This window comes from Convolutriloba macropyga, chromosome 3 (genome assembly GCF_964194025.1).
Source record: "Convolutriloba macropyga chromosome 3, txConMacr16.3, whole genome shotgun sequence".
NCBI lineage: Eukaryota > Metazoa > Xenacoelomorpha > Acoela > Convolutidae > Convolutriloba > Convolutriloba macropyga.
Genome location: NC_134470.1, coordinates 58,107,210 through 58,131,954, shown reverse-complemented (window position 1 = coordinate 58,131,954; position 24,745 = coordinate 58,107,210). Strand labels below are relative to the sequence as shown.

Genomic DNA, 24,745 nt, shown 5'->3' with positions numbered 1-24,745 from the left:
ATCATACGCTCATTCTGTGTCTTTTTTAACAAAAAAAACAATGATGGTCTCCTGCAGCCTGCCGAATAAAAATTTTAATACAATTATAACTATTGCAATAAGAGCCTTCCTAAAGCACTGATTTGATGGATTGGCTGTCTGTATATACGAATGAAAGCATGATCATGTGGTACTTCTTGTATCATATACATGGAAAAACGCGATATTCATTAAGGAAACATTCTAAACATTTGTAGCCTTAAAACCCAATATGTCTCAGATCATGCAAGGATATAAAATGCAATTAGTCTGAACTTGAGTCAAACAGTATAGAGCTGGCAGGTTAGTTTAAAAATTAACGGTCAATCTTGGTTAAAATGATAACTGCAATTTGATGACAAACAATTTGGTTAAGAGGAATCAGATACCGTTAAAAATTAAAATGAGTTTAAAACACAAGACATGCTTTATAAGCGAGACATACCGAAATATCATCAAATTCATCCTAAACAACAATTACGTGTTGATTGAGCTATATTAATATCTTTCGTCTTGTCATGATATTTACTTCAAGGCTCCCAGTTCTGTTGAAGGTTTACGAAACTCGCCTAACTCATTCCAGTACGAGACCTCAAGTTCAACATGAACTTGTTTCTAATGAATGCAATTATTTACTTCTATCTTTTAAGTACAGCAGCTTCCAAGCACACAAGGGGTTCTCTAAACATAAATGGCCACAACTGCTCTCAAAACTCTCAAAGCGAGATGTGAAGCAATTATACCTGTTGGTAGTTGTCATCGGGTGACTTGTTAGGGTCGTATACAGGGTCCTTCATCTCCTGGAATGGCTTCCTCACAAACACAGAACGAGAGTGCTGTACTTTCCTCTTCTTGTACTCCTTCATCAGATTCTTAATAGTCCTAAACACAACCACAAATACACTTCACAATTGCCGCCTTAGATAGTTCAGCCACATTTAGTGAGACAGTTTAGCAGTAATTCAAATGAGCGCAACGGGGAGTGAGAGAATGTAGAGCAAGAAATGGTGGCCACAACCATCTGCAATTCCTTTAGATATTATGAGCATTTCTTCTTCTTCTTCTTTCTTTCAGGCGACTTTTGCAGCATTAAAAAAGTCGATGCTGATATTAGGACCGACCCCACCATCTTAGTAGTTTCAGCAGGTCCCCAGTGTAGCGAAGGAAATGGTCTGGGGAGTCTTCTTGTCCGGCTATTTCGCGTCTCTTGGCCTCTCCTCTTTGGCAGGTGACCAGGTGGTCAAATGTGTCGATTTCCCCGCAATCCTTGCAGTTGGGCTCGTCTGCGGCGCCGATGCGGGAGAGTATGGCCTGGCAGAGGGAGGTTTCTCGGGTGAGGATCTGGTTGACATTCACCTCTTCTCTTCGATTTCGTGCTTTCTTCGTCCTTGAGATCTTAGTGAGCTCCTTCCACTTTCCATAGAAATTCTTGTCTGCTTCTTTTCTCTCACGTCTGACGGCTGCTCGTGTTGTTTGATACGTTATTGGCCGGTGGTCTTGAGGTAGTCTAGCAGCTTTATTTGCTTGTGTGTCATTGTGTTCATTTCTTTCCAATCCGCAATGTGATGGGACCCACACGAACACCACTCTGTGGAGTTGGTTGAGCAATTGCCAGATTCTGACTCCTGTCTGTGTGTCCTTGTGTTCGGGGCCCGACATCAGCTTTTCAAGTGCTGATTTGGAATCATTCATCAGGCGGATACTGGAGCCGTGTTCAGGTCTCAGTTCGACTTTGTATGACAGAGCAGTCTCAATTGCAGTCAGTTCTGCTTGAAAAGTAGGAGCAGAGCTTCCTGCAGCGCTTCTGATGGTGGTTCCGAAAAACAGTGTCTCAACCACACAACCGCTTCCTCCGTTTCTTACTCCTTCCGCGGAGCCGTCTGTCCCGATGGTGATATCGTCAGGTGGAAGATCTGAGAGGAGCTTTTCTGTCATTTGGACTCGTCTTTCTTTAGACATTCGCTTGAGGTCGTTCTCGGCCACGACTAGTGGATTGGCGTCTTCCCATGGCGGGTACTCGTATAGGCATGGTTCTCTTTCAGTTGAGTCAAGGGTCTTGGTACACTGAAATTCAGTGGCCATCCTCCGCCAACATCCTCTTTAGGGGCGCCTCGGGTCTGTCTTCTCCTCATGTCCTCGTTTCCAAGATTCATCTGAACGGCTCTTCAATCTTGGCCTTGTTTGGCGTTTGGCGGTCTCATGGGCAGGAGCTTCAGGTTCCAGGCATAGTAGGCGTTCCCTCAGCAGCGTAGCTCTTTCTTGTGCCACATGTCGGAGAGGAGGGAGATCCGCACATGCAAGGACTGCTTCCGAGTTTGCTACTGCTAGGCACCCGGTCACTACCTGGCACATTTGTTTTGTTGACTCTCCATGGCGTCTCTGGTTGTCGGTTGGGCGTTGGAGAGCCAGACGCCTGAGCCGTAATCTGCGATTGATCTCGTCGTCGTGATATAGGCTGTTCTTAAATGCCTCTGGGTGGTGCCTTTGGATCGGCCTGAGATGGCTTCTAGGGCCCTCCATCTCGCAGCTATCTTCTTCTTGAGATCTTTCGCATGTGCTGCGAATTTCAGTTGGCAGTCCAGCTTCAGACCCAGGAAGACCGGGCTATGATGGTCGGGTGCCTGTTTCAGGAGATAGTCCGTCGCTTTCTGGAGTTTCCAGTTCCCTTCTGGGAGCCGGAACGTAGACGGCATCTCCTTGCTCTTTTATGAGCATTTCCATGCATTCCTTGATTGGGTAATAGGATGGTGCATTTGATGTTTGAATTCTATTGGTTGAAACCCTTCAACCAATGTTCAATTTTCCCAAAAAGAAAAACTATTGAAGGGATAAAAAGTAGGGATAGAACCAGTTGGTTTAATAAAGTCTTTCAGCCCGCAATTAACTTCAAACTTAGTAGGCAAAATTTAAAATATTAAAAGATAAAGTACCGCTTTCTCTCAGCTAATATTACTGTTTAACAGGGTATGAAAATATAGTTCGCGCAAACAATTGAGCAGCAAATTTATAGAGGCTACATTTTCAACAGTGAAAAGGTAATGACCTGTTAGTGGCAACGGTGTACATCTTGGTAGAGTCCTCGTAGAAGTCACCCGCAGAGCCATGATTGAGGGCAGTCACGGAGTTGTAGGCGCCATTGAGAGCAGAAGTGGAGGATGAGGTGCCGGGGTGCTGCAGTCCCAGTGGCGTCGTTCCCCACTCCATCGATTCCCTCTTGTTGGGTGCTCTGATCTCCAGGGGCTCATCCTCCTCTATAGGGACAATCTCTCCACTGCTCAGACCAAAGTCCCTATCGGCACAACCATTTTGTCCATTAGGATATCAAAAACAAAAAAGCGATTGAAAAGGAACAAATTACAGCGTCGTTTACATCTCCCTAACGTAAATAAGGGTGCTTCAAACACTCGTTTTCCTTAAATAGTTTTCAAATTGATGTGATGCTTGCACAAAAAAGCTCACAGTACTAATCGATTCAAAAGTTTCCTGTATAGATTACACTTTAAGTAATTTATCAAGAAATTCTAAAAGTGTTTCCGTTTTGAATTCTGGCATCATAGATAACTGTAGTTGCAAATATGGCACTGGAATTTTTCGGCATTTTAAAAATTTAAAGAAGCAAAGGTGCTTTTTATTGGTGCGTGTAGGTAATGTCGCCAAATGGCATCGTAGCTCAGCGACTTATTTCTCGAAACACGCACGGGCTAGTTTCAAAATTTCTAAAGTCTGCAATGCCTGAAATTACAACGCAAAAAACTCCTATTTGCATAGGTAGAAATTAAAATATTCTCACGAACTTCAGCAGAGTACGTAATCTATACTAAAACAAAATCTGAACTTTTCCACGCAGAAGATGGTCAAAATTCACTAAAACATAGCCGGCAGAATGCCGGAAAATAGCCGCGATAGACGCTTGTGGCCTTCCATGTATTGAAACAACTAAAGAAACAAGATAGGCAGATTGACTAAAAGTCCTTTAGTAGACCACTAGATTTTTTGGGTTAGATACGTACTGTCGTCTTTATGATACACATACGGTCTATAAGGAAAAGGCCTTAAAAAAGCATTTTCAAAATTGATTTTCGAAATCAAAAACTCAAGACTAATACTCAAGAATTAGGGCATATAGTTTTGGCACTACTTAGATAAACACTATTGATCTTTAACTAGTAAATGTTCATAAAATAAAGTTCCATATGTAAGCTCAGAAGTTATTTTTTTGAGTGAGGTAAGTCACGCAATCGACCTAAAAGCAGAAAAGTCGTCACGCAGACAAATATTAACAGCAAAGCAGTAGAAGTCACTGAAGTCATTGAAAAAGTCAGGGTAAGACGAAAAAAAATCTGTTACAAAAATCTGTTAGACGAAGTAAAAAACATAGAAGGTCAAGTCCTGACGTACAGTTCAAAGAATTTTCATTGACTAAACAAAAAACAGACTCAGAACGGACTATGAGTGAATTGGGAAAATAATTTCCAAAAAATCAGATAAAAACAGAAAAAAACAGAAAATCAATAAAAATGCCACAAATGTACAAAAATCCAGTAGCGAGAAATAGAAACTTGATTCTAACAAAAACTATGCTTAGAATGAACGATGAATGGATTGGAAAAAACATTCAGAAAAAAAAACCAATCCAAAAAGTCGAAAAAAAACAAAAACAATTGAAGTGAAATTGCCGCATGTGAACAAAAAACCACTAGCGAGAAAGCGAACTTTTGCTCAAACACCGTTATCTCACTCTACTTTAAAATTAGAGCGAAAAAAATTCACGTCGCAAAACCACTCGCTTTTTCGCGCCACTTCCTGTTTCGGCGTGACCAAAATCACTACTCCAATTTGACTTCAAAAATCATGAAAATGTGTGAACAGATCTTAAAAAAAAGACAGCGCCCCAATACAATTCAAATTCTTTGAATTGTAAAAAAAATTAGGAGCGCAATAATAGCCGCCTGGAATTGCTGACGAGGCTATTAATTACTATATATACCTGAAGAGTGATGACTTTTTGGTCTTGGGCACATTTGTCTCGTCTGGGATGAGAAGGAAGAGAGGCTGGCTTGATATCCTCTCCAGGTCCATGTCTCCTTGCTTGTCCAGGTGCATCTAAAACACAGTTCACAATTCAGTGCACAGCCAGAATTGTGTTTGGATTTTTGTGAATGATAACAGAGCTGAAGCTCAGTTTAACCACAAAAAGCAAATAGGATGAAAAACCTCAACGACAGATTTTCAGACAGCATGGATAGTATAGCTTTGTCGCCGCTACTTCCTCGAAAGTTTGGGTCAATATTCTCTTTTTGGTAGCAAATTCCAGATAATGATAAGTTTTGCAAGACATATTATATATCACTTACAATTATACCATCACGGACTCACAACGAGCTAGATGCAAGCTCACTTACTGCAAGCCATACAACCTGTTTCAACTCTCTTTCTTTGTTTTATACCTCAGGATTGCTTTAATTGCTTAAACTGAATTTTGGAGGTGACACAACACAGCTGATAAACGCTAAAACTGAGCTCCATTAACAAAAGGAACACTGATTACCTGTACATAGATGGCACAAATCTCAGCACACATGGCGTACATTCTCTTCACAATCCATTCCATACCAGAGGACACACCCACGCACTGGCCACCAGCAGTGCCTGATGCCCCAATGCTATTTACGCTACTCTTGCTGTCTGATGACGTCAGAGCACCACCTAGTGGACCCTCTTCTATCTCCTCTGGAGGAGCAAAACTCAGTTCAGGAGCTGGCTGATGACCGGACCCCGAAGAAGCTTGGAGCCTAGCAAACAATCAGTAAACATTTAATAGATTTCAAGTGCAAATTTTCCCAATTTTGAACGCATTCAACAAACAAGTTGCTTCCACAGCACTATGTAAACAAATCTTACCTTTTGAGCCTGTCCATCATATCTTGTCTGTTCTCCTGTGGAGACTTGCCCGCTCCCGAAACAGCCACTGCACTCCTCCCTGCAGAGGTTGAGTTGATCAGATTGAAGTTGGACGACCCATCTTCCTGGGTGTGATTAAGTGACAGGACAGGAGAGAGGAGGTCAGGGGTGGTGCTGGAGTACTCGCTGCTAACCTCACTCACTGACCGTCTGCTCTCAACGGGGTGGTTGTTGTGACTACATTGATAAAAGGGTGGCGTAGTTGCGGTTGCAGGTAGATAGTTCAATAATGGTTCCAATTTCAAAGTCGCCCTAAAAGGACAGAACACAAATTTGCAACTACTGCTTAAAAGTAAACTAAAAAGATCTAAGTGTGAAAATCGGATCTCTTACTAACGTAAGAAGACTTAACTGGTGAAGTAATAGGAAAAAATAATGCGAAAGGTCGATCATCATTACACTGATTTCCGCAAAAAATCAATTGCCACAAGAATGGAAAGCCAACGCGCAATCAGGTGCTTACGCAGATCGTAAGAAGAGAATAACACTATAATTATTTTTAAAAGCAATCTCTAACGAAGCCTCATTGAACAGTTCTCATGTATATAGCAAACATCGGGTATTAAACAGAAGTGTAATATAATGTGTAATAGAAAAAAGTTGCTTTTGATGAGTTTTCCATATTCCAATGTGCCTAAACATTTATCGCAGATCACGATTGCATCGACCGCATTCATGACCCCACTCAGAGAAATGGCTAACAAGATTAGATTTAAATTCAGATGGTAGACGATACAGAGAATTTTATACAGAACAATAATTTAATCACTATACCACCTTGGGCACCATACTAGTCAAATGACACTACAAGAGGTGCCCAGAGAAAAAACGTGCAATACCTAATGAAACATATCAAAAAAATCTTTATTATCCAAATAATATGCCCTAAGTTTAGTTCGAATCGATATTAACAAGATATTAAGAAAGGAACATTGCATCAAAATGTTTCAAAACTTAACAAGACGCGCGCGAGTGTACGTAGCACGGCATCTTCCAAAATACGTCTCCTGTTTGTCAAACAATTTTCTTTGTTCTGAGACGTAAGGCTCGTTTGTCTATCAAAGTTTCGAAGCTCCAACCTGAAACAGTTTTTCGGTAGCAACCTTGAATACTTTTATTTTGAAAAAAAAAGCCATTCGGAACCCTCACGGCTGATAAAACTTCATCCGATGAAAAACCAATTGCGTTTTCAATTATATTAGAATATTTTCACGGAAACTTCGCTTGAGAAGTTTGAAAAGAGCAACAGTAGCAAATTATTAGTTAACGAAGAAAATGAAAATTAAATTAAAAATTAAGGTTAATTACTATCAAGTTTTGTTTTTTGTCAAAAAGTTAATTTTAAATTGTTTTTATTTTATGTGTCCTTTATTCGCACTCTTGCGAATTTTGTACAATTTAAAGCAAATTAACATTTTTTTTCTTTCTTCAATTTTCACGTTACAAATCGAAAAAAAATGAAATTTTAAAACTGGAAATATCAGCTTTTTGTGCGTCAACGCTGGTTGATTTTGCAGTTTAGTGATTCCATATTTCAATCAATTTTGGATCAATCAGGAGAACGTATTATTAAAAGTACGAAAAGATCAGTCGAGAAGAACGGAGCAGTGTTGAAAAACATCTTTTCTTCATTTTTTCTCGGACTATTTTTTTTATTACTAAGCTTCCATAAGTGATCAGTTCAATTAACAGTCACATTGAAAACTTATTAATTAAATAAATACATGGTTTTGGAAAGTATTTTGCGTAAATAAAGAATTTTTCTACTTCGCTAAAAAAAATTACCTTTACATAGTATTTGGATTATAAACATTGAATTTATAAACATTTTTATAAACATTGATTTATAAAAATTGATTTCATCCTCCAAATTTCCCATTAATTCGGATATGAGGCGAAATAGACCGCTAATCAATATGATGATCACAGCTCGACAGCGCAAGCATCAAAGTTAAAAATAAAAATCGAAAAACAATAAAATTTTTGTTCCGTTCTTCCCTCAGTTGGTTACTTTCCATGTTCTATTATTGAAAAGATCTTAAAGAACCATTTCACACATATTCATACGCAAATCAAACTTTCTATAAATAAGGTGTACAGCGTCGGTGTAGGACTGCAAAATAGACGCAATTTAGGACTAAAATAATTGTCGTATAGCCTCAAATAGTAAAATAAGAATTATGCCTGAGTAGAGAGCAATTCGCTTGACTAAGGGAATAAGTTAAAAGAAGATTAATTCACCAACATATATGAACAAAGTATATTTATATACAGTCTACAATTGTCTTTTAAGTTTTGTTTTTATTTTACTACTGACCCAATGATCTTGCTGATTTCTTGTTCCGTTGATTGTCTCCATTCGTAGTTGATCCAAGATCCACCAAATCGTCAAAGTTGATGAACCAAACAAAATTTATAAGCAAATACTGAATAGGAAATGTAGTTTGAATTTAGTCACAAAAGTTAGCAAGGAAGCGAGGCTCAGGTGGTTGATTACACCGTAAAACAAATTATATTACCCTTTTTAATGAAGTACCAATTTCAGAGCATTCATTTAGTAGAAACACATAAAAAGTAATATGGGTATGTGATTCTGATTAAATCTGTATGCATGAACAAAATAGGAAAGGATGCTGAGGAGAGGGTTGGTAATTCCAAGTTCATGCTCCATGCGGTACGTATTACCAAAACAAAAGAAACAGAGTTCTGACGTCAAGGGTTTGATTGGCTAAACTTAAGGCATATGGAAAAGTAGGATAAAAGGAGGACTCTGAAAAATTCAAACTCAGTGTTGCGGACTTTTTGGAGCTTCAACAACGGACTTGGCCCTCTCTACAGATACCCTCTCCAGAAGACTTCAATTCAATCTTCTAGCTGCAACTCTTTTCTTCTTCCTGGTCCAGTAGCCAACAGCAGAAGTGAGGTTGCCCCCTTGCAGAGGAGAAGCACAGGAACCCGGGAGAATACCAGAAGAGCGCGAGGCTCAGCAGAAGCACTTGCTCCGAGAACGTGTTTGAGCACGCGATAGGCAATCTTACAGTGGTGGTCCCAGAGAGGCTACTGTGAGGAAGAAGGAGACAATTTCCAGCTTCAGATGGCACAACCAGGAGCTGGAGCGGGAGGAGGTGGCGGTGCTGCAGTGGCTCCAGCGGCAGGAGGCCCCCAAGCCCAAGTACCCCGCAAGTTCCCGTCGAAGTTCTTCAACTCTTTCGACCGTAGGGCGAGACACTTCCATGCTGTCTGTCAAGCGAACGGGTGGAATGACGCTCAGTCAAGAGGAATTCTGCCAACACGCTTGACTGGTCATGCAATTGACGAGTACTACATACTCCCGGCGCAGTTCCTGCAACAGGAAGCAGGACGCCCAGCACCAACACTCCAGATTCAACTCAATGAGTTGAGGAACAGGATCGGAGACTACCCGAACCTTAGGATGGCCAGGGCAGAATTCAAGAGTCTGCAACAAGGGGAGTCGGAGAAGATTGTGGACTTCTACCGAAGAGTGAGGAAAGTTAGTGAATAGGCCAAGGCAGCTCTAGCGGAAGATGCAAGGGACTTGGCTGCGAAAGAGACCTTCATAGAGGGATTGGTGGACCAGACGTGAGGGGGCACTTACTGCGGGAAGAACCCGCAACGCTGAATGCAGCATACCAGAGAGCACTAAATCTTGAAGCAGTGACCAAGGTTGAAGCTCAGAGGTACCGCCGCCGTGGTTTTGGTGTACGATATATGGACGTTGAGGGCACAGACTTGGGAAACAGTACTGCTCTAGATTCGATTCAATCATCGCTTGTGCAGTCCCTTAAGATGCAGGAGGAAATGATGCAGGTCATGAAGAATGGGTTCCAGGCAATGAAACCTCAGCGACCAGAAAGGAGCGAAAGGGCAAAACAAGACATTGAGTGCTATGCGTGCCATGAGAAAGGGCACTATTCTCGAAACTGCCCAAATAATAAGGAGCATTTAAACGAGGCTCGGCCGGGGCGAGAACATAATCCACACAGGACTGCTCCGGCCAGCAATCTGTCACCCGTTTTTGTCCTAAAACGACCCGGATCCTCGAAAGCAACGTCAGTAGGAGAAAGTAGCGGCCCATCGATACTAGTGAAAGCCAATATTGGTGGAGCTGAAAGAAGAGCTGTAGTGGACACCGGCAGTGAGGTAAACCTCATGTCCAAGGAGATAGCAGAACAGTACCCCGTACCACTACAGAAGTATGACTGGACAGTGTACCAGGCGGAGGGAAAGCAGATCCGACTCCTGGGTAAAAAGACCTTGCCAGTTTGCATGGGCGGCAAGTTTGTGTGCAATGCAGACTTTCTGGTAGCCCCGATGCTGCCAGTGGACATCATTCTTGGCACAGCTTTCCTTAAGCCCAATCAATGTTCGATCGACTTCCACCCGGGTCGATTATTCACCGGTACTACTGAATCGAGTGCTGTGGCATTCGATTGTGTATTCAAGACCGAAGTGATTGCCAACACTATCGACCGGGGGCCAAGTGAGATGAGTGGCTTCGAAGGGGGATTCTTGAACGCCAGATGCCTAAACGCGATAGAAATAGCACCCTACGGGAGACTATCTGTGGAGATTGAGATCTCGGAGAGCGGGGTAAACATGTCTCAAGGAAACTTTCTGGTCTCGAAAATGAATTGGCCCAAGAAGTCATTACTGACTATTCCTGAAATTTACTCGTGTGATGGCGGTGGCCATGGCAAAATAGTCATAGAAAACCACACAGAAACAAGAGTGAAGATCGAAGCGGGTGCCCTAATCGCCAAAGTTAGGAAAACCGCATGGCCGAAGAACCGAGAGGATCTAGAAGACACTAACTGGCTCTTCGAGTAGTTTTACGAATTCGAGAGTCCCACCCCCAATCGGTTTGCGTACCAAAACCGTGATTATGTTTCTGAACAACGCCGCAGAACGCAGAATGCCAATGGTAAAACTGATGCCCAATTTGCCCGAAACAGAGAAGAATTTAGTAGAAAATGACAACGCACTTGGACTCCATTTCAAATTATTCGGAAAACGATCAGGGGCAGTTTTTCATTGGGACAGGGGTTCAATACATGTTATTACATTAACCCCTGGTTTCAGCAGGGAGAAAAGGTATTGTACACAGATCTTTGGCGCTTGTTTTCGAACCTTCGAACCAAAGCCGAACGATACCACACAATGGAGCTGAATTGAGGAGAAGGACCTGAAGCTCCTTGGATTGAACATGGAGATCGTACACGATTTCATCATCAGATTATTTGGCGTTTCTGAGGTTAGATTTTGGATCATCCCTGACCAGTCACCTGAAGTTTTGAAGGAAGATTCAATAAAGGGAGCCCCTGCAGTGCTCTCCACAATCAGCGAAGATGCTCAGTTCAACGCTGACGTAGACAAAATCACGGAGGCACTCCTTGAGAACACAAAGGGGCCAACAACCAACAGAAAAACGTAGTGGAGCAGATTGTCTACAATTTTAGAGCCAATTTTGCAAAGGATGACAATGAATTGGGCCTGACCAACCTAGTTGAGCACAACATTGACATCAGCGACAACGCGCCAATCGAGCTACCGGCTTAAAAGACCACCCCGGCTAAGCTGGCAGAGATTAAGAAACAAGTGCAACAGATGCTCGATTTGGACATCATCCAACCGTCAAAAAGCGATTGGAGTGCTCCAGTGGTCTATGTGGGAAAGAAGGATGGCACTTCACCTTTCTGTGTAGATTTCCGCAAACCCAACGCGATCACCAAAAAGGACGCATTTCCATTGCCATTAATTGATCAGATCTTGGATTGCTTGGAAGGGGCCCAATTTTACAGCTCCTTGGACCTAGCAGCGGGCTACTGGCAAGTACCACTCACTGAGAGTGCTAGACCAAAAACAGCCTTCTCAACGCCAGATGGGGGCCACTATGAGTACAAGCGGCTACCCTTCGGACTGTGCAATGCGCCTGCAACTTTCCAGCGACTCATGAATCAATTGTTCAAAGAAGAGTTGTATGATTTTGTGACCATCTTTCTTGATGATGTCCTCATCTACAGCCAGAACCTGGAAGAGCACCTCAGACACCTCAAAATTGTTATGGAGAGACTAGCGTCAGCCGGATTGAAACTGAAGCCCTCGAAATGCAAGCTGATTCAAACAGCAGTGTCCTACCTTGGATATCACATTGGAGCGGATGGAATATGGCCAGATGAGGAGAAACTGAACGCCCTATCCAAGTGGCCTGAACCCACTAATACAACGGAAGTACGGTCATTTGTTGGCTTTTGTAGCTACTACAGACGATTTGTTAAAGACTTTGCGGGTATAGCGAAGCCCCTACATGAGCTTACTATAAAGCACCAGCAATTCTATTGGAACGAGAATTGTCAGCGTTCCTTTGAAGATCTGAAGAATAGACTCATCGGAGCACCAATTTTGAGCCATCCAAATTACGACCGACCTTTTGTTTTGGAAACTGACGCTAGCAACAACAGCATTGCAGCTGTTCTGTCGAATCTAGACAGCAATACGGAGAATCCACTTGCTTTCGCTAGTCGCGTGCTGACTCCAACAGAAGTAAACTACAGTACAACGAAAAGAGAAGCGTTGGCGGTTGTTCAAGCAGTAAAGTGGTTCCGCTCCTATTTGCTGGGTATCCCCTTTATACTTCGGACAGACCACGCTAGTTTACAATGGCTCTTTCGTCAGAATGCTGACGGAATGACATACAGAATGATCGAGGTGTTGCAAGAGTTTGACTTCCAAGTAGTTCACAGGCCTGGTGAGAAACATGGCAATGCAGACGCTCTTTCTCGGCAAACAACAAGGGAACCTGAGTGGCAGGAGGGCGAGGAAGAGGCAACAACTGGACCTTGTCCGGAACCCACGAACTTGGAGACGGCAATAGCTAAATTGCGAGAACCAGAGGTTTTTCTTTTGTCGATAACGCAGCATTCGGAAGAAAACGTGACCTCAGTGGAACTCAAAGCTAGCAGTGATGAAGTCAGGGCAAAACAGAGGGAAGACTTAGCTATTGCCACGATTCTGCAAAAAGCTACGGTACCACTGAATGACAGACAGTACAACTGCAGTACTTTTGGAGTAAACCCAATGACGAGGGAACAGGCTCAGAAGCTGGGACCTGAAGTCCTCGGGTTGTGGAATAATTGTTAGCAATTCATGATGAAGGATGGTATACTCATACGAAAGTGTGATAACCCTTGCAAAGACGGCTATCAAGAACTTATCGTTGTACCACAAGTTACAAAGCGCAGCGTACTAGAACAACTGCACGACTCCAAGGTAACAGGAGGGCACGTTGCCTTACACAAGACACTTGGTAGAACTCGACAACGGTTCTGGTGGCCCATGATGAGAAGAGACATTGATAATTGGACCAAAGTTGCAAACCATGTGCAGCGCGATCGACAGCTGGCAAAAATTTGAAAGCCGAGTTGCAACCAATCACAGTGGGTGTACGGTTCGCGAAAGTGGCTGCCGACATCCTGGGATCAGTAACGCGTAACCGAGACACGGGAAACAAATACATCTTGGTCATAACTGATTATTTTACGAAATACGTAATCACTGTCCCTCTCTCAACAATAACAGCGGCAGATGTGGCAAAAGCATTCGTTGAGAAGTGGGTTTTGCGTTTTTGGAGCTTCCGATTCGTTGCATACAGATCAAGGAACCAATTTCTGCAGTGAACTCATGACTGAAGTGTGCACCCTCCTAAACATAGAAAGATCTCGGACATCTCCATACCACCCACAAGGAAATGGGCAAGTAGAGCGCCACAATAGAGTTCTGGCAGATGTGATCAGCAAATACTGCTCAGAAAATCCAAAGGAATGGGAGTCAATCCTCCCATACGTAGAGTTCGTGTACAACACAACTATCCACAAGTCGACAGGAGAAACCCCTTTCTCGCTAGTGTTTGGAGACGAGGCCGTCTACCCTATTGACTTAATGTTCTCCAAGCCACCAGACACAGAACTTACAGTACACGAGTACACTCAACTTTTGGACGAGAAGTTTCGGAAAGCCCACATGTGTGCTCGTGAGACCCTAGGCGCACTACAACAAAGACAGAGGGATAAGTTTTTCAAGAGAACGTACGGAAAACCTTATCAGAAAGACGACAAGGTGTGGCTCTTCCCTCAACTGGCAAAGTCAAAGAAGTTCTACCTACCATGGCCTGGCCCCTATACCGTTGTACGAAAAATTAATGAAGTAAATTACGAAATTTGTTCCGAGAAGAACAAAAAGAAAAGTCAGATTGTGCACTATAACAGACTGAAGCCCTTCAAAGCACGATCAGAAAATGAGGATCAGCATCTTCGTCGATCCTCGCGAATTGCAGAAAGACTAACAACTGAACGTTACGATGCGGACCATTTGCCAAGTAGCGACGATAAATATGATGCATTACTGCAGCGTAATCGGAGGATCCACAGGAGAGTTAGGGAGCCTGTATACGACATGTGGGACGACGATAACATTGGTGGGGACATACAAGATATTTTCGCTGAACCACCCCAAATTATGGCTCCGATTCCAGAAAACAATGACGACAAAGAGCCAGCAACCAACGAAGTCTAGCACGGGCAGGAGGTAACAATTGATGAAACTGGAGAGCAACCGGTGATTGTTGCAGACGAACCGAACTACATTAACGATGATGAACAGTACCGATATCCGAGAAGAACACGACGACCAGTCGACAGAATGGGACTGTAAAACTTTTATATGTTGCATGATAAATTATTATGATTACAATATCAATGCAGAAATAACGAATGCGAATATGATACTAATTTTATATAGTGTAATCAATCTACATTTTAAAAAAATGGAGTAGTATTTTGAAGGCATGAAGTAGTATTATACAAAGTGCTAGGTCAAAGTAACCAACCAATCACAAACAGTACCAATCCTATTGGTTAGTTTTCAACTTGAATAGTATAAATAGCGGGCCTTTGCCTTTCAAAATCATTTCTCTGAGTTACTTTGTCTCGGCTTTACCTCTTTTCCTGCTTGATAAAACTTTGTGAGTGCTAAAATGCTGCGAAATCTTCTCATATACTGGCTGATTCTCTTCAAGACGGTGACTTCCTTCAAGACGATTGGCTAGAGGCAGGAGTGGTGTTCATCCCAGATACGACGGTGTTTGTGGCCTCTTCTTTCAAGACGATGAGATTTGTACCCTTTCCAGAACTCCCACGCATCGACGTTACCCAACTACAACTCGCAAGACACAACCTCGCGCAGGATGTGACCCAACAATGGGACGGAAACTACAAAGGACGCATTTGCTCTTCCACGGTTGTCACGGAGAGTTACGGAAACTTGACTGCTAGTGCTGTTAATGAACTAGAAAACGAATATCAACAGGATTATCAGCTATTCAAGGACCGGATGTCATTGTTTAGCAACCATTCCAATGTGGTACATGAGGAAACGAGGCAAAAGAGACAAGTCAACGTGCTATTGGCGGCAGGAGCGGCACTCATCCTGGGTCCGAAGCTGGAGGCAGTAGGCTGTAAACTCTTCTCTATATTCGGTTTATGCAAATCAAAAGAAGCAAGGCACATAGAGAAACTGCATGAAGAAAACAAGAGAAGCAAATGGAACGTGGACTGGCTAAACATTCAAACGGGAAGTTCAGTCAAAATTCTGAGTGCTGAGGAGCTCGCTACGCGCACTCGTGTTGAGACCATCAGAAACAATACCGACAGAAACTTAGAGTTGCTTGTCACCCAAATCAATAATATGGGGAAAGAGTGGGAACGCATGAGTGGTTGGGGGTGCAGGATAACCCAAGCGTATCGAGATGGGCTGAAAGTTAACTTGTAGATCGAGAATCTGCTAAGAATTATATCCGAACTACAGAGGCAAGTTCTCTTTGCACGTGCCATTGTGACCAACCTGAGATATGTGCTAAGCGATGCCCTAGTTTCTCTAACCAAAGGGCTATTACCGGCCAGCTTGTTACCGCCACCGCAAATTAGGGACATTGTGTCAAAGATGGAACAAACGGGATGGTTCCCCGCAAACAGCAACAGCGAGATGTCTGCATATTACGAATTCGAACTTGTAAAAAGCGCCGAAATAACATCCAAAGGACTCCATATTGAACTCGAAATTCCATTTCATTACTCCTAACAAAATACCAAGTCTATCGGACTGTGGCGATTCCACAACCACTGAACAGCGGAAAGACGGCAACAGTTTACGATTTTCAGAAAGAGTACTTTGTCGTCTCCCCACGGCAAGAATTCTTTGGGGAATTGGATAGATCTGAATTAGTCAAATGCCATGGTACTGACCGTTTTCGGTTCTGCAAAAATCCGTTTGCTCTAACAAGATCAGCGAAGAGCTCGTGTCTTAGCAGCCTCTTTTTTGACCAAAAGACTGACGCGATGAAATCGGAGATCTTAAAGCCGTCAAATTGACACTTAACCATCTACCGGACAAAAATATTGATGCCGAAAAACTACTTCAATTGGCAGAACCCTTCATACAGCATCAAAAGATGCAACGTCAGGACTACAGCGAGAAGCTTAAGCAACACGGGATAGTTCCCTTCAACAGTTTTATATTCCTAGCTATCCTGTTGGCAGTTGGTTTGGGTGTTGCTTGTGGTCACTGAAAGCTGCTAGGAAGACTTCGGCGATTTCTTGCGAAGAAACTTAAACAAGAGTCATCGGCAGTAGAAAGAGTCACATTCAGCAAAAGTAATGAGAAGGAAGAGTCTGTAGTTGAACTTCCTGCAGGGAAGCTACTCTTCTACCCAAAGATCTAAATTTTTAAAGTTGCTTAATTTTTATTTGCTTGATTACTGCTATTCAGGAGAATAGCAAGACTAGATGAGGGGTATGTAGGACTGCAAAATAGGCGCAATTTAGGACTAAATTAATTGTCGTATAGCCTCAAATAGTAAAATAAGAATTATGCCTGAGTAGAGCGCAATTCGCTTGACTAAGGGAATAAGTTAAAAGAAGATTAATTCACCAACATTTATGAACGAAGTATATTTATATACAGTCTACAATTGTCTTTCAAGTTTTGTTTTTATTTTACTACTGACCCAATGATCTTGCTGATTTCTTGCTCCGTTGATTGTCTCCATTCGTAGTTGATCCAAGATCCACCAAATCGTCAAAGTTGATAAACCAAACAAAATTTATAAGCAAATACTGAATAGGAAATGTAGTTTGAATTTAGTCACAAAAGTTAGCAAGGAAGCGAGGCTCAGGTGGTTGATTACACCGTAAAACAAATTATATTACCCTTTTTAATGGAGTACCAATTTCATAGCCCTCATTTAGTAGAAACACATATGTGCAATTTATTAAAAAGGAATATGGGTATGTGATTCTGCTTAAATCTGTATGCATGAACAAAATAGGAAAGGATGCTGAGGAGAGGGTTGGCAATTCCGACTTCATGCTCCATGCGGTACGTATTACCGAAACAAAATAAGCAGAGTTCTGACGTAAAGACTTTTGATTGGCTAAACTTAAGGCATATGGAAAAGTAGGATAAAAGGAGGACTCTGAAAAATTCAAAATCAGTGTTGCGGACTTTTTGGAGCTTCAACAACGGACTTGGCCCTCTCTCCAGCTACCCTCTCCAGAAGACTTCAATTCAATCTTCTAGCTGCAACTCTTTTCTTCTTCCTGGTCCAGTAGCCAACAGCAGAAGTGGGGTTGCCCCCTTGCAGAGGAGAAGCACAGGAACCCGGGAGAATACAAGAGCGCGAGGCTCAGCAGAGGTACTTGCTCCCGAGAACGTGCTTGAGCACGCGATAGGCAACCTTACAGTCGGTTGGCGCAACATTTTCAAGAATGATATGAATATCCACTTTTACGGTAGGTGCCCTACTTGAATGTTGTAGGTGCAATGCCTGATGTATCAGTGGATTTGTTCCTTGCTGGATTATAACTTTTATTAATGATTTTTAATTGTATTATTTACATCCACTTAGGAATATAAAATGTCATTATTATTTTCAGTTTCATTAAAAAAGGAATTATAAACAGTCTTAGTAAACGAAACTATGGGGTTTGAGTATACGTTCTTTAAAATCTTTCAGTCGGTTTTTCATTCTAAAATTATGTGTTCTTCTTTAGTTTCTGTTAGCATCTCTCTTATCTTTTAACGTTCCAATAAAACCAAATTATCCATTTGAATTAGGATTAAATATAAGTTAAACTAATAATCATCTCAATAAACTCTTAATTTACCATAAATACAATTATTTTCAAATACGTCAATAAAAATGAACTTGTCCGGCTTTACATAAAACCAGTCCTTATAAATAATATTTAGTAATTTAGCCCTTTATTCAAACAAATATATAGGTTACTATTCTTTCTAATACTTTGTCATTCAGTTGAAAACATCTCTTGCGGTTATTATGTCTACCTCATTAATAGCATTCCTTCATTGTCTTCTCTTCTGTTGGTATATCATCAATGCATCATATAAATTTATTTTTATTTTGCCTCGTCTGATCTGGTTAAATGGTAATATCAGGAGCATTCAAATTATTAACATCACAAATGATATCTTCATGTTGATCACCTGTCGGCCTCATTCTATATCATCTAATTTATCAAATTAAAAATGATTAAGGAATATATTCTTTAAAAGGTAAGTTTTACCACATTCACTTGAACACGATATCATACATCTAAACTATAAGGTATAAGGTTAATGCCAACATCATTATCTTTGTCTTCATAATTGTCTGTCTTTATCTTCACCTTTATATCTACGTTGGATAACAAAATGAAAACGTATTGATTAATATAATAACCAATATAGACAAGATATACCATATACAAACAACAGGCGCCAAAATATGATACACCATTTGATTGTATTATTTCATCGACGTAATTGCTGCGTAGTGGACTAGATCCTAGATGAATGTACTAATTTTGAAGAAATGGAGGAGTCTCAACTACGTAACTATCAAACTAGTACCAATTTTTAACTTTTCCGTTGATATGAATAAAACCCAATATGTTCCATTACTTATGGTTTATTCTTAATATTGTACTTTTTCATAAAGTCTGCCAAAGTTAAAACTTTTTTAATAGAGAAAAATTATTCGGTTTTTTTGATTTTGTCTTGTAGTCTTTTTGGTAGTTGTAGGAAATATTTTTAAACAATCGCTCCATATAAATATCAAACTTTAAAATTTGAAAAAACTAAAAAAATTCATACTTGACAAGAAGGCTCGGTAATGTGCGTACGCACATAAAGTTCCCACCCCGCTCATCCACATTCTTGACTTAATTGGCTACCAAATGATGAAGAGAAAGAAAACTTTCAAAAACAAACACATCGTTCAATAAACAACCAATGAAATACGATAAAGCCACGCTGGAGATCGATGAAAGTTCTTGATAATAAAATTACTAGAAAGGACAAAAATAAAAATAAAAAACAAAGATGATTTACAACCAAAACTATAATAAAACCTATAAAAACATAATAACTAAACCTATAAAAAAATCATAACAGAATCAAACTCGCATCAGATAAAAACCAAAAACAATTTAACCTATACTTCATTAGAAAAGATATGGGACCTGTCCAATGCGAAGGGTTAACAGGTCGACAAAAAAGAGCCAATAGGTGCGAAGTTCAAAAAAACTTTTCCATTTTTGAAAACAGTTAATTTCACAGCCATTAATGTCATTAGATATCAACTGAAACCATTAAATTGTTCATTCAATTGCGCAAAATTTCAAAGCCAATGGGATCAACGATTTTAATCGTTATAATTGAAAAAGAAACCAAAAATCCTTTGAAATGTACAAATATATAAAAATCTAACATTTTATAAAATCTCGTAGTAGCAGTAGTAACAAAGCCTAGAAACAAATGTTTGAAGTTAAAATCGTTACAAATTATAGCTCAATGGAAACTGGTTGTGACCTGTGTTACAAATCGGCCGGAAAACTAATTAAAAAGGACGTAAAAAACCGAAATTTAACTTTGAAAACAAATATTTTCAAAAGTCACAACAGACTTAGGATTACAACAAAAAGCGATGGATTAAGTTTCAACCCCTCAGGAAGCCGATTGGGCCTGTTAATAATGAGACTAAATCACGAGCCCGCAAAAACTACAAATTCATAAAGAAGCCAAAACTTCAAACAATTTTACAACATGACACTGTTCAAGGCACTATTATTGTAAGATGTTACCTGCAAGAACTGTAAATCATCAACTTTACTTCATACTAACATCAATGAGCTACTTAGACATGGCAACAAAAAGAAACCCAAAAACTGAACAGTATAGAAATCTCGAAATTTGTTTTTGAAACTAAATGGTCGAAGCAAGCAATCACAACGTATAACCAAGCGAGGAAAAATGTTCGAATCAAAAAAGTAATTGAGACTTCAAATGAGTGAGATTGAGTTACATGTTGACGAAAATAAAAGCAAAAAGGAATCAGATGAAAAAACTCTTTTTTTATTTAATTTGAAAGTCGTTAAAACAAACAGCTATAAACTGAAATCTTCAAATAATGAGTGAAACGTATTGGGGAAGCCATTAAGATCTATCGTAATCGGATATATGGCGTACAACAACGAAAAGAAAGACAAACTTCGGCAAAATAAAAAACCCACAAAGTTTTGCAAGATAACTGTGTCTCAGCCCCAAAAATGCAGACACAATTCAACAAAAACAATTTAAATATCCAGATACGCCTTTTTCCAACGTTGCGAATTTTCCGTACAATGCTTTCCTTTATTTGGACTTGCCAATAATGTGATAATTTGACAAGGAAACAAAATGAACTCATAAAATATGCAATTATGATAAAAAATAAAAGTAAAATTGAAAACTTGTAGTACCAATAAAAAGAAACAATTATTTGAATAAAAAATCGTTACCGACAATAATTTACAAATCACAGAAAGTCGGTTTCCGCCTATTTTTATTGAGACTGCGCCCGAAGTTAAGAGAAATGAGAAAAAATAGTGGCAAAGTTCAAATGTTCACCGATATTTTCTCAAAAAATCATATTCATAACTGACATTAGATAACAACTGAAAGAAATGTCTAAGTTTTTTTATATCTCCTAAAAACTAACTGGATCTTTTATTAGGGAAATTAAATCATTGAACTACAAAAATCATAAGAAATGAAGTCAAAACGCACGAAAATAGTTGGTCAAAGTCAAAATAAACCATGAGCCTAATTCTGAAACTATAAAATAATCTCGTTGGGTCTCGTTTATTTGAACAGTATCTTTCATTAATTGAGCCCTGATTTGAAATTCTTGTCCGTAATTTACATAAATATTTACATAGCGGAAATTTTTTGAAAATGTCGCACCACATTAAAATCTTTAAAAAATTTATCATAAGGATCCACGGTGAGATCAAGATCAGCCAGATATTGTTGAAATGGTTGCGAAATAGATCAATTCAAAAAAAAAATTTTTTCAGTTCGTCAAAATTAAATATTGCATTTTGTTCAATTATCGACTTTAAATTTGCAAAAAAAACTGGCGAAGTTATAATTCCAGAAGACTCGGAGTAGACCCTTTAAGCAAACGGGAGTACAACTAGCTTTTTTGAGATTAAGACGAATATGACCGCAGTTTAAAGGTGTCTACTTCCAGCAAATTTTAAGCAGATGGGCTAAAAAAAGTATTTTTTTTTCGACGAAAAAAGTCTGAAGTTTGAAAAATTTAGCGTAAATTTTAGGCAAAAAACTGGGATCTAACAATCCAGAAACCCTCCTCTATCTTTAGAGATAAAATCAATAAGACTACAGTTACAGTTAACAATTTTAACATATTTTTAGCAATATTGACGAAATTTTGGTCAAAATTGGCAAAAAAGTTTGTCAAAACTGTGAAAAAAAAACAGCTGAATTACGTCTAATATTCACAAAACTTTAAACCTCGATAACTCCCTGTAAAAAACGTAATTCGAAAACAAATCTTCTAAATTCTATATTCTAGGATATACATGCTTCTTTATGATACCGCTCACAACTCTACGATTATATTGATCGGCCAAAATTGTCTGAACAAAAAACCCATTTGAGTATATAGTTCCTCCCCCCTCAGAGAGGGGTCGGAATAATTAGTCATCATAGTGTATATGGAGCAATACGATCAGTTAATATATATTTTGTTAAACAATACGTCGAGTTATATGTTAAAGAAAACATTATTGTATATTTTGAAGATAACAGTGAGTGTGAAGGATATTTTGGTGATAAAGATAAAATAATCTGAGACTTTTCGGGATGTATACTTGTTTTATATGATATCGGATGAAATTTAGAGAAATCGATAGGCCAGTAATTTAAGACTGGTATACAAGAAATACAATTGATTCTTGTGTTTTATAAACCTGCAGAAATCATATGTATTTCCTGTTTCATATTATAACACAATTTATGTTTCATGATAAAAATGATACTTCATTCTTTAAAAATTTCAACGATACATTCAATTTTAAACATACACGTTTCGAACAAAATGAGATAGCTAACTAGCTAATGGTTATATTTGACAAGATCTTGTCTACAGATGGTTTGGTGATCATGAAAACAAGAAATTGGAGCTGATCTACTTAGTTATGATATCACAAAAAGAACAAACTTCTTTGCAAATAGTGAAAACGAAGATAATGAAGAACCACTTAGTTACAATTTAAGCCAGACTGCTAGAAGACAGCTGTATTAATAAAAAGAATGAACTTGAAGAACAGTGGACAGAAAGACAGATGTAATAAACATAACCGATTAAACGTCGGATGAATTGCTCTCGAACGACTAGTGGGAGCTCTAATCAATTGCAGCCTGCTTCAGTCGGGGGGGGGGGGGGGGGGGAGGCGGGAGGGAGAGGGAGCTCCCACATTAGAGGTTAACATATACCACTATTAAGATTAAAAGTAAAAAATGGCACCAGTTTCGGCGCACTTTTCATTTGACTTTTAGTATTAAATTGCCTCCAATTGAATTCAGCTGCTTGAAATTGTGATTGAGAGAGAACTTTAGATCACGCGAAACGCAAAAAGTCAAGGGCGTAAAAGTCACTCGAAAAGCCAAAACTGTTAAGCAAAAATTTTGCGTAACAAAAGACTTGCACGTTTAAAATAATTGCTATCAACTGCGTTCAAGAGCAATTAATAAACATAGCCAGCAGATTGCCGGAATAGATGCGAAAGAATAGGCCTGCGTGCCATATAATAGAGATAGAAACAGATAAAGATCTAAATTGAAAAAAAAGATCGACGCCGCTCAAAAAACTAGGCTAAAAAACATTCAGCGATAAATTAATAAAGCTTGTTAAAATTCATTCCGCAGAAGCCTCTTATTAGGGACCTTTACTGCACAAATGAGTTCCTTTGATCTTAAACAAATTCAATTTAAACTTAAGTTTTAAAGTGCAAAAGTCATTCTATTGAGTGAGGTAAGTCACGTATGATCAAAATCTAATCACCTAAATAACCTAAAAACTTTTGCTAAAGCGAGTGAGAAATAACGTCACGCGCGCAAATGCCGTTAGTGAGAGGAAGTCAATCAGAAAATTTGACTTTTTCAGCTTTGCTGTGTGAACAAATGTAAACGAAAAAAGAGCGTCAGACGACGAAACAAAAAAGATTGCAGGACAAGTCCTGAAATACAATCCAATTAATTGAATGAAGGACAGACCTAATGAACCTGATCAGCAGATCAATTGAACGATCCCAGCCAACAAGACAAAATCTCAAAATTTGAGATACTAAAAGAATCAAACAAACTAACCAAAAACGATCATTGCTAAAACCCTTGAAGCTTTTAACTTGAAGGCCATATATGACTCATTTCAAAATGCTCATAAACTCACGCAAACACCTTGAAAGAGATGAATCTGCCACTAAAAGTATTTAAACTGGACAAATATGACAAATGCATCAATAAACTAAGAGAAAATTTAAAAATTTCCAAAAATAGGACTATAAAAAGGTCAAAACATTTTTTTGACTATGGAGTTCTGTTTTGTAAACCGTCTACAACATTTAAAATGTTTAAAGATAGTTAAACTCAGAGAATGACAAAAAAAATTGAAACATTTGAAAACAATCAAAAGTTTTAAATTGCAAGCTTTATTTAAAAAATTCCCTACAATCGCAAAATTAAAAAATTGGAAACTACTTTATTGCCCCTAGAAACTATGTAGTAACATACTATCAAACCCTATAGGAGGTTTCCTGGCCACTGAATAAAAATTTAAAATTTAAAGAAAAAAATTGCAACTTTGTCAAAAAATTGGTAAAAGATATTAAAATGTTAAATACAATTCCATTGCCAAAAAATATTTTCTGTAAACTGTTAGCAAATCCTAGATGAGGCTTCTTGCCTCCTGGGTCTGCAAAAACTTGAATAATGACAATAAGTGTCAGAAAACTCGAAAAAAAAAACAAGTTTGGTTAAAAAGAAATTGGTAAAATTCATGAAATTAAAATGTTTAAAACCATTTCATTACCACTAGAAACTATGCAATAACCTATTATTAAAACCCAGAGGAGCTTTTTGACATCAAAGTCTGAGACAACTCAAAAAATTATACAAATTTTCAAACAATTTGAAAAAATTAGTATAAATTACCGTGTTTATGTTTGGAGTAGCAATAGATATAGCACTTAAAGTGGCCGTAAAAAGCAATTACGTCTTGCAAAGGACCTTATCAACTTTAATAAACCTCAATTTCAGACTGGTCTAACAAAAAATCCAAAAATGACGAAAA

At 39.3% G+C, this 24,745-nt stretch overlaps 1 protein-coding gene across 6 annotated transcripts in view; it reads right to left on the bottom strand.

The window, feature by feature from the left end:
• Positions 1–24,745, bottom strand: part of LOC142336312 (brefeldin A-inhibited guanine nucleotide-exchange protein 3-like) — a 179,254-nt gene that overhangs the window by 5,795 nt on the left and 148,714 nt on the right. For 5 of the 6 annotated variants that reach the window (XM_075385052.1, XM_075385056.1, XM_075385053.1 and 2 more), the window contains 6 exons: positions 5,920–6,231; positions 5,567–5,810; positions 5,006–5,121; positions 3,062–3,307; positions 762–900; positions 464–484 (listed from right to left, as the gene is read on the bottom strand). In XM_075385052.1, the coding sequence (XP_075241167.1) occupies positions 464–484; positions 762–900; positions 3,062–3,307; positions 5,006–5,121; positions 5,567–5,810; positions 5,920–6,231 (1,078 nt within the window). The remainder of the gene's footprint in view (positions 1–463; positions 485–761; positions 901–3,061; positions 3,308–5,005; positions 5,122–5,566; positions 5,811–5,919; positions 6,232–24,745) is intronic. The other variant, XM_075385054.1, reaches the window with a different exon arrangement.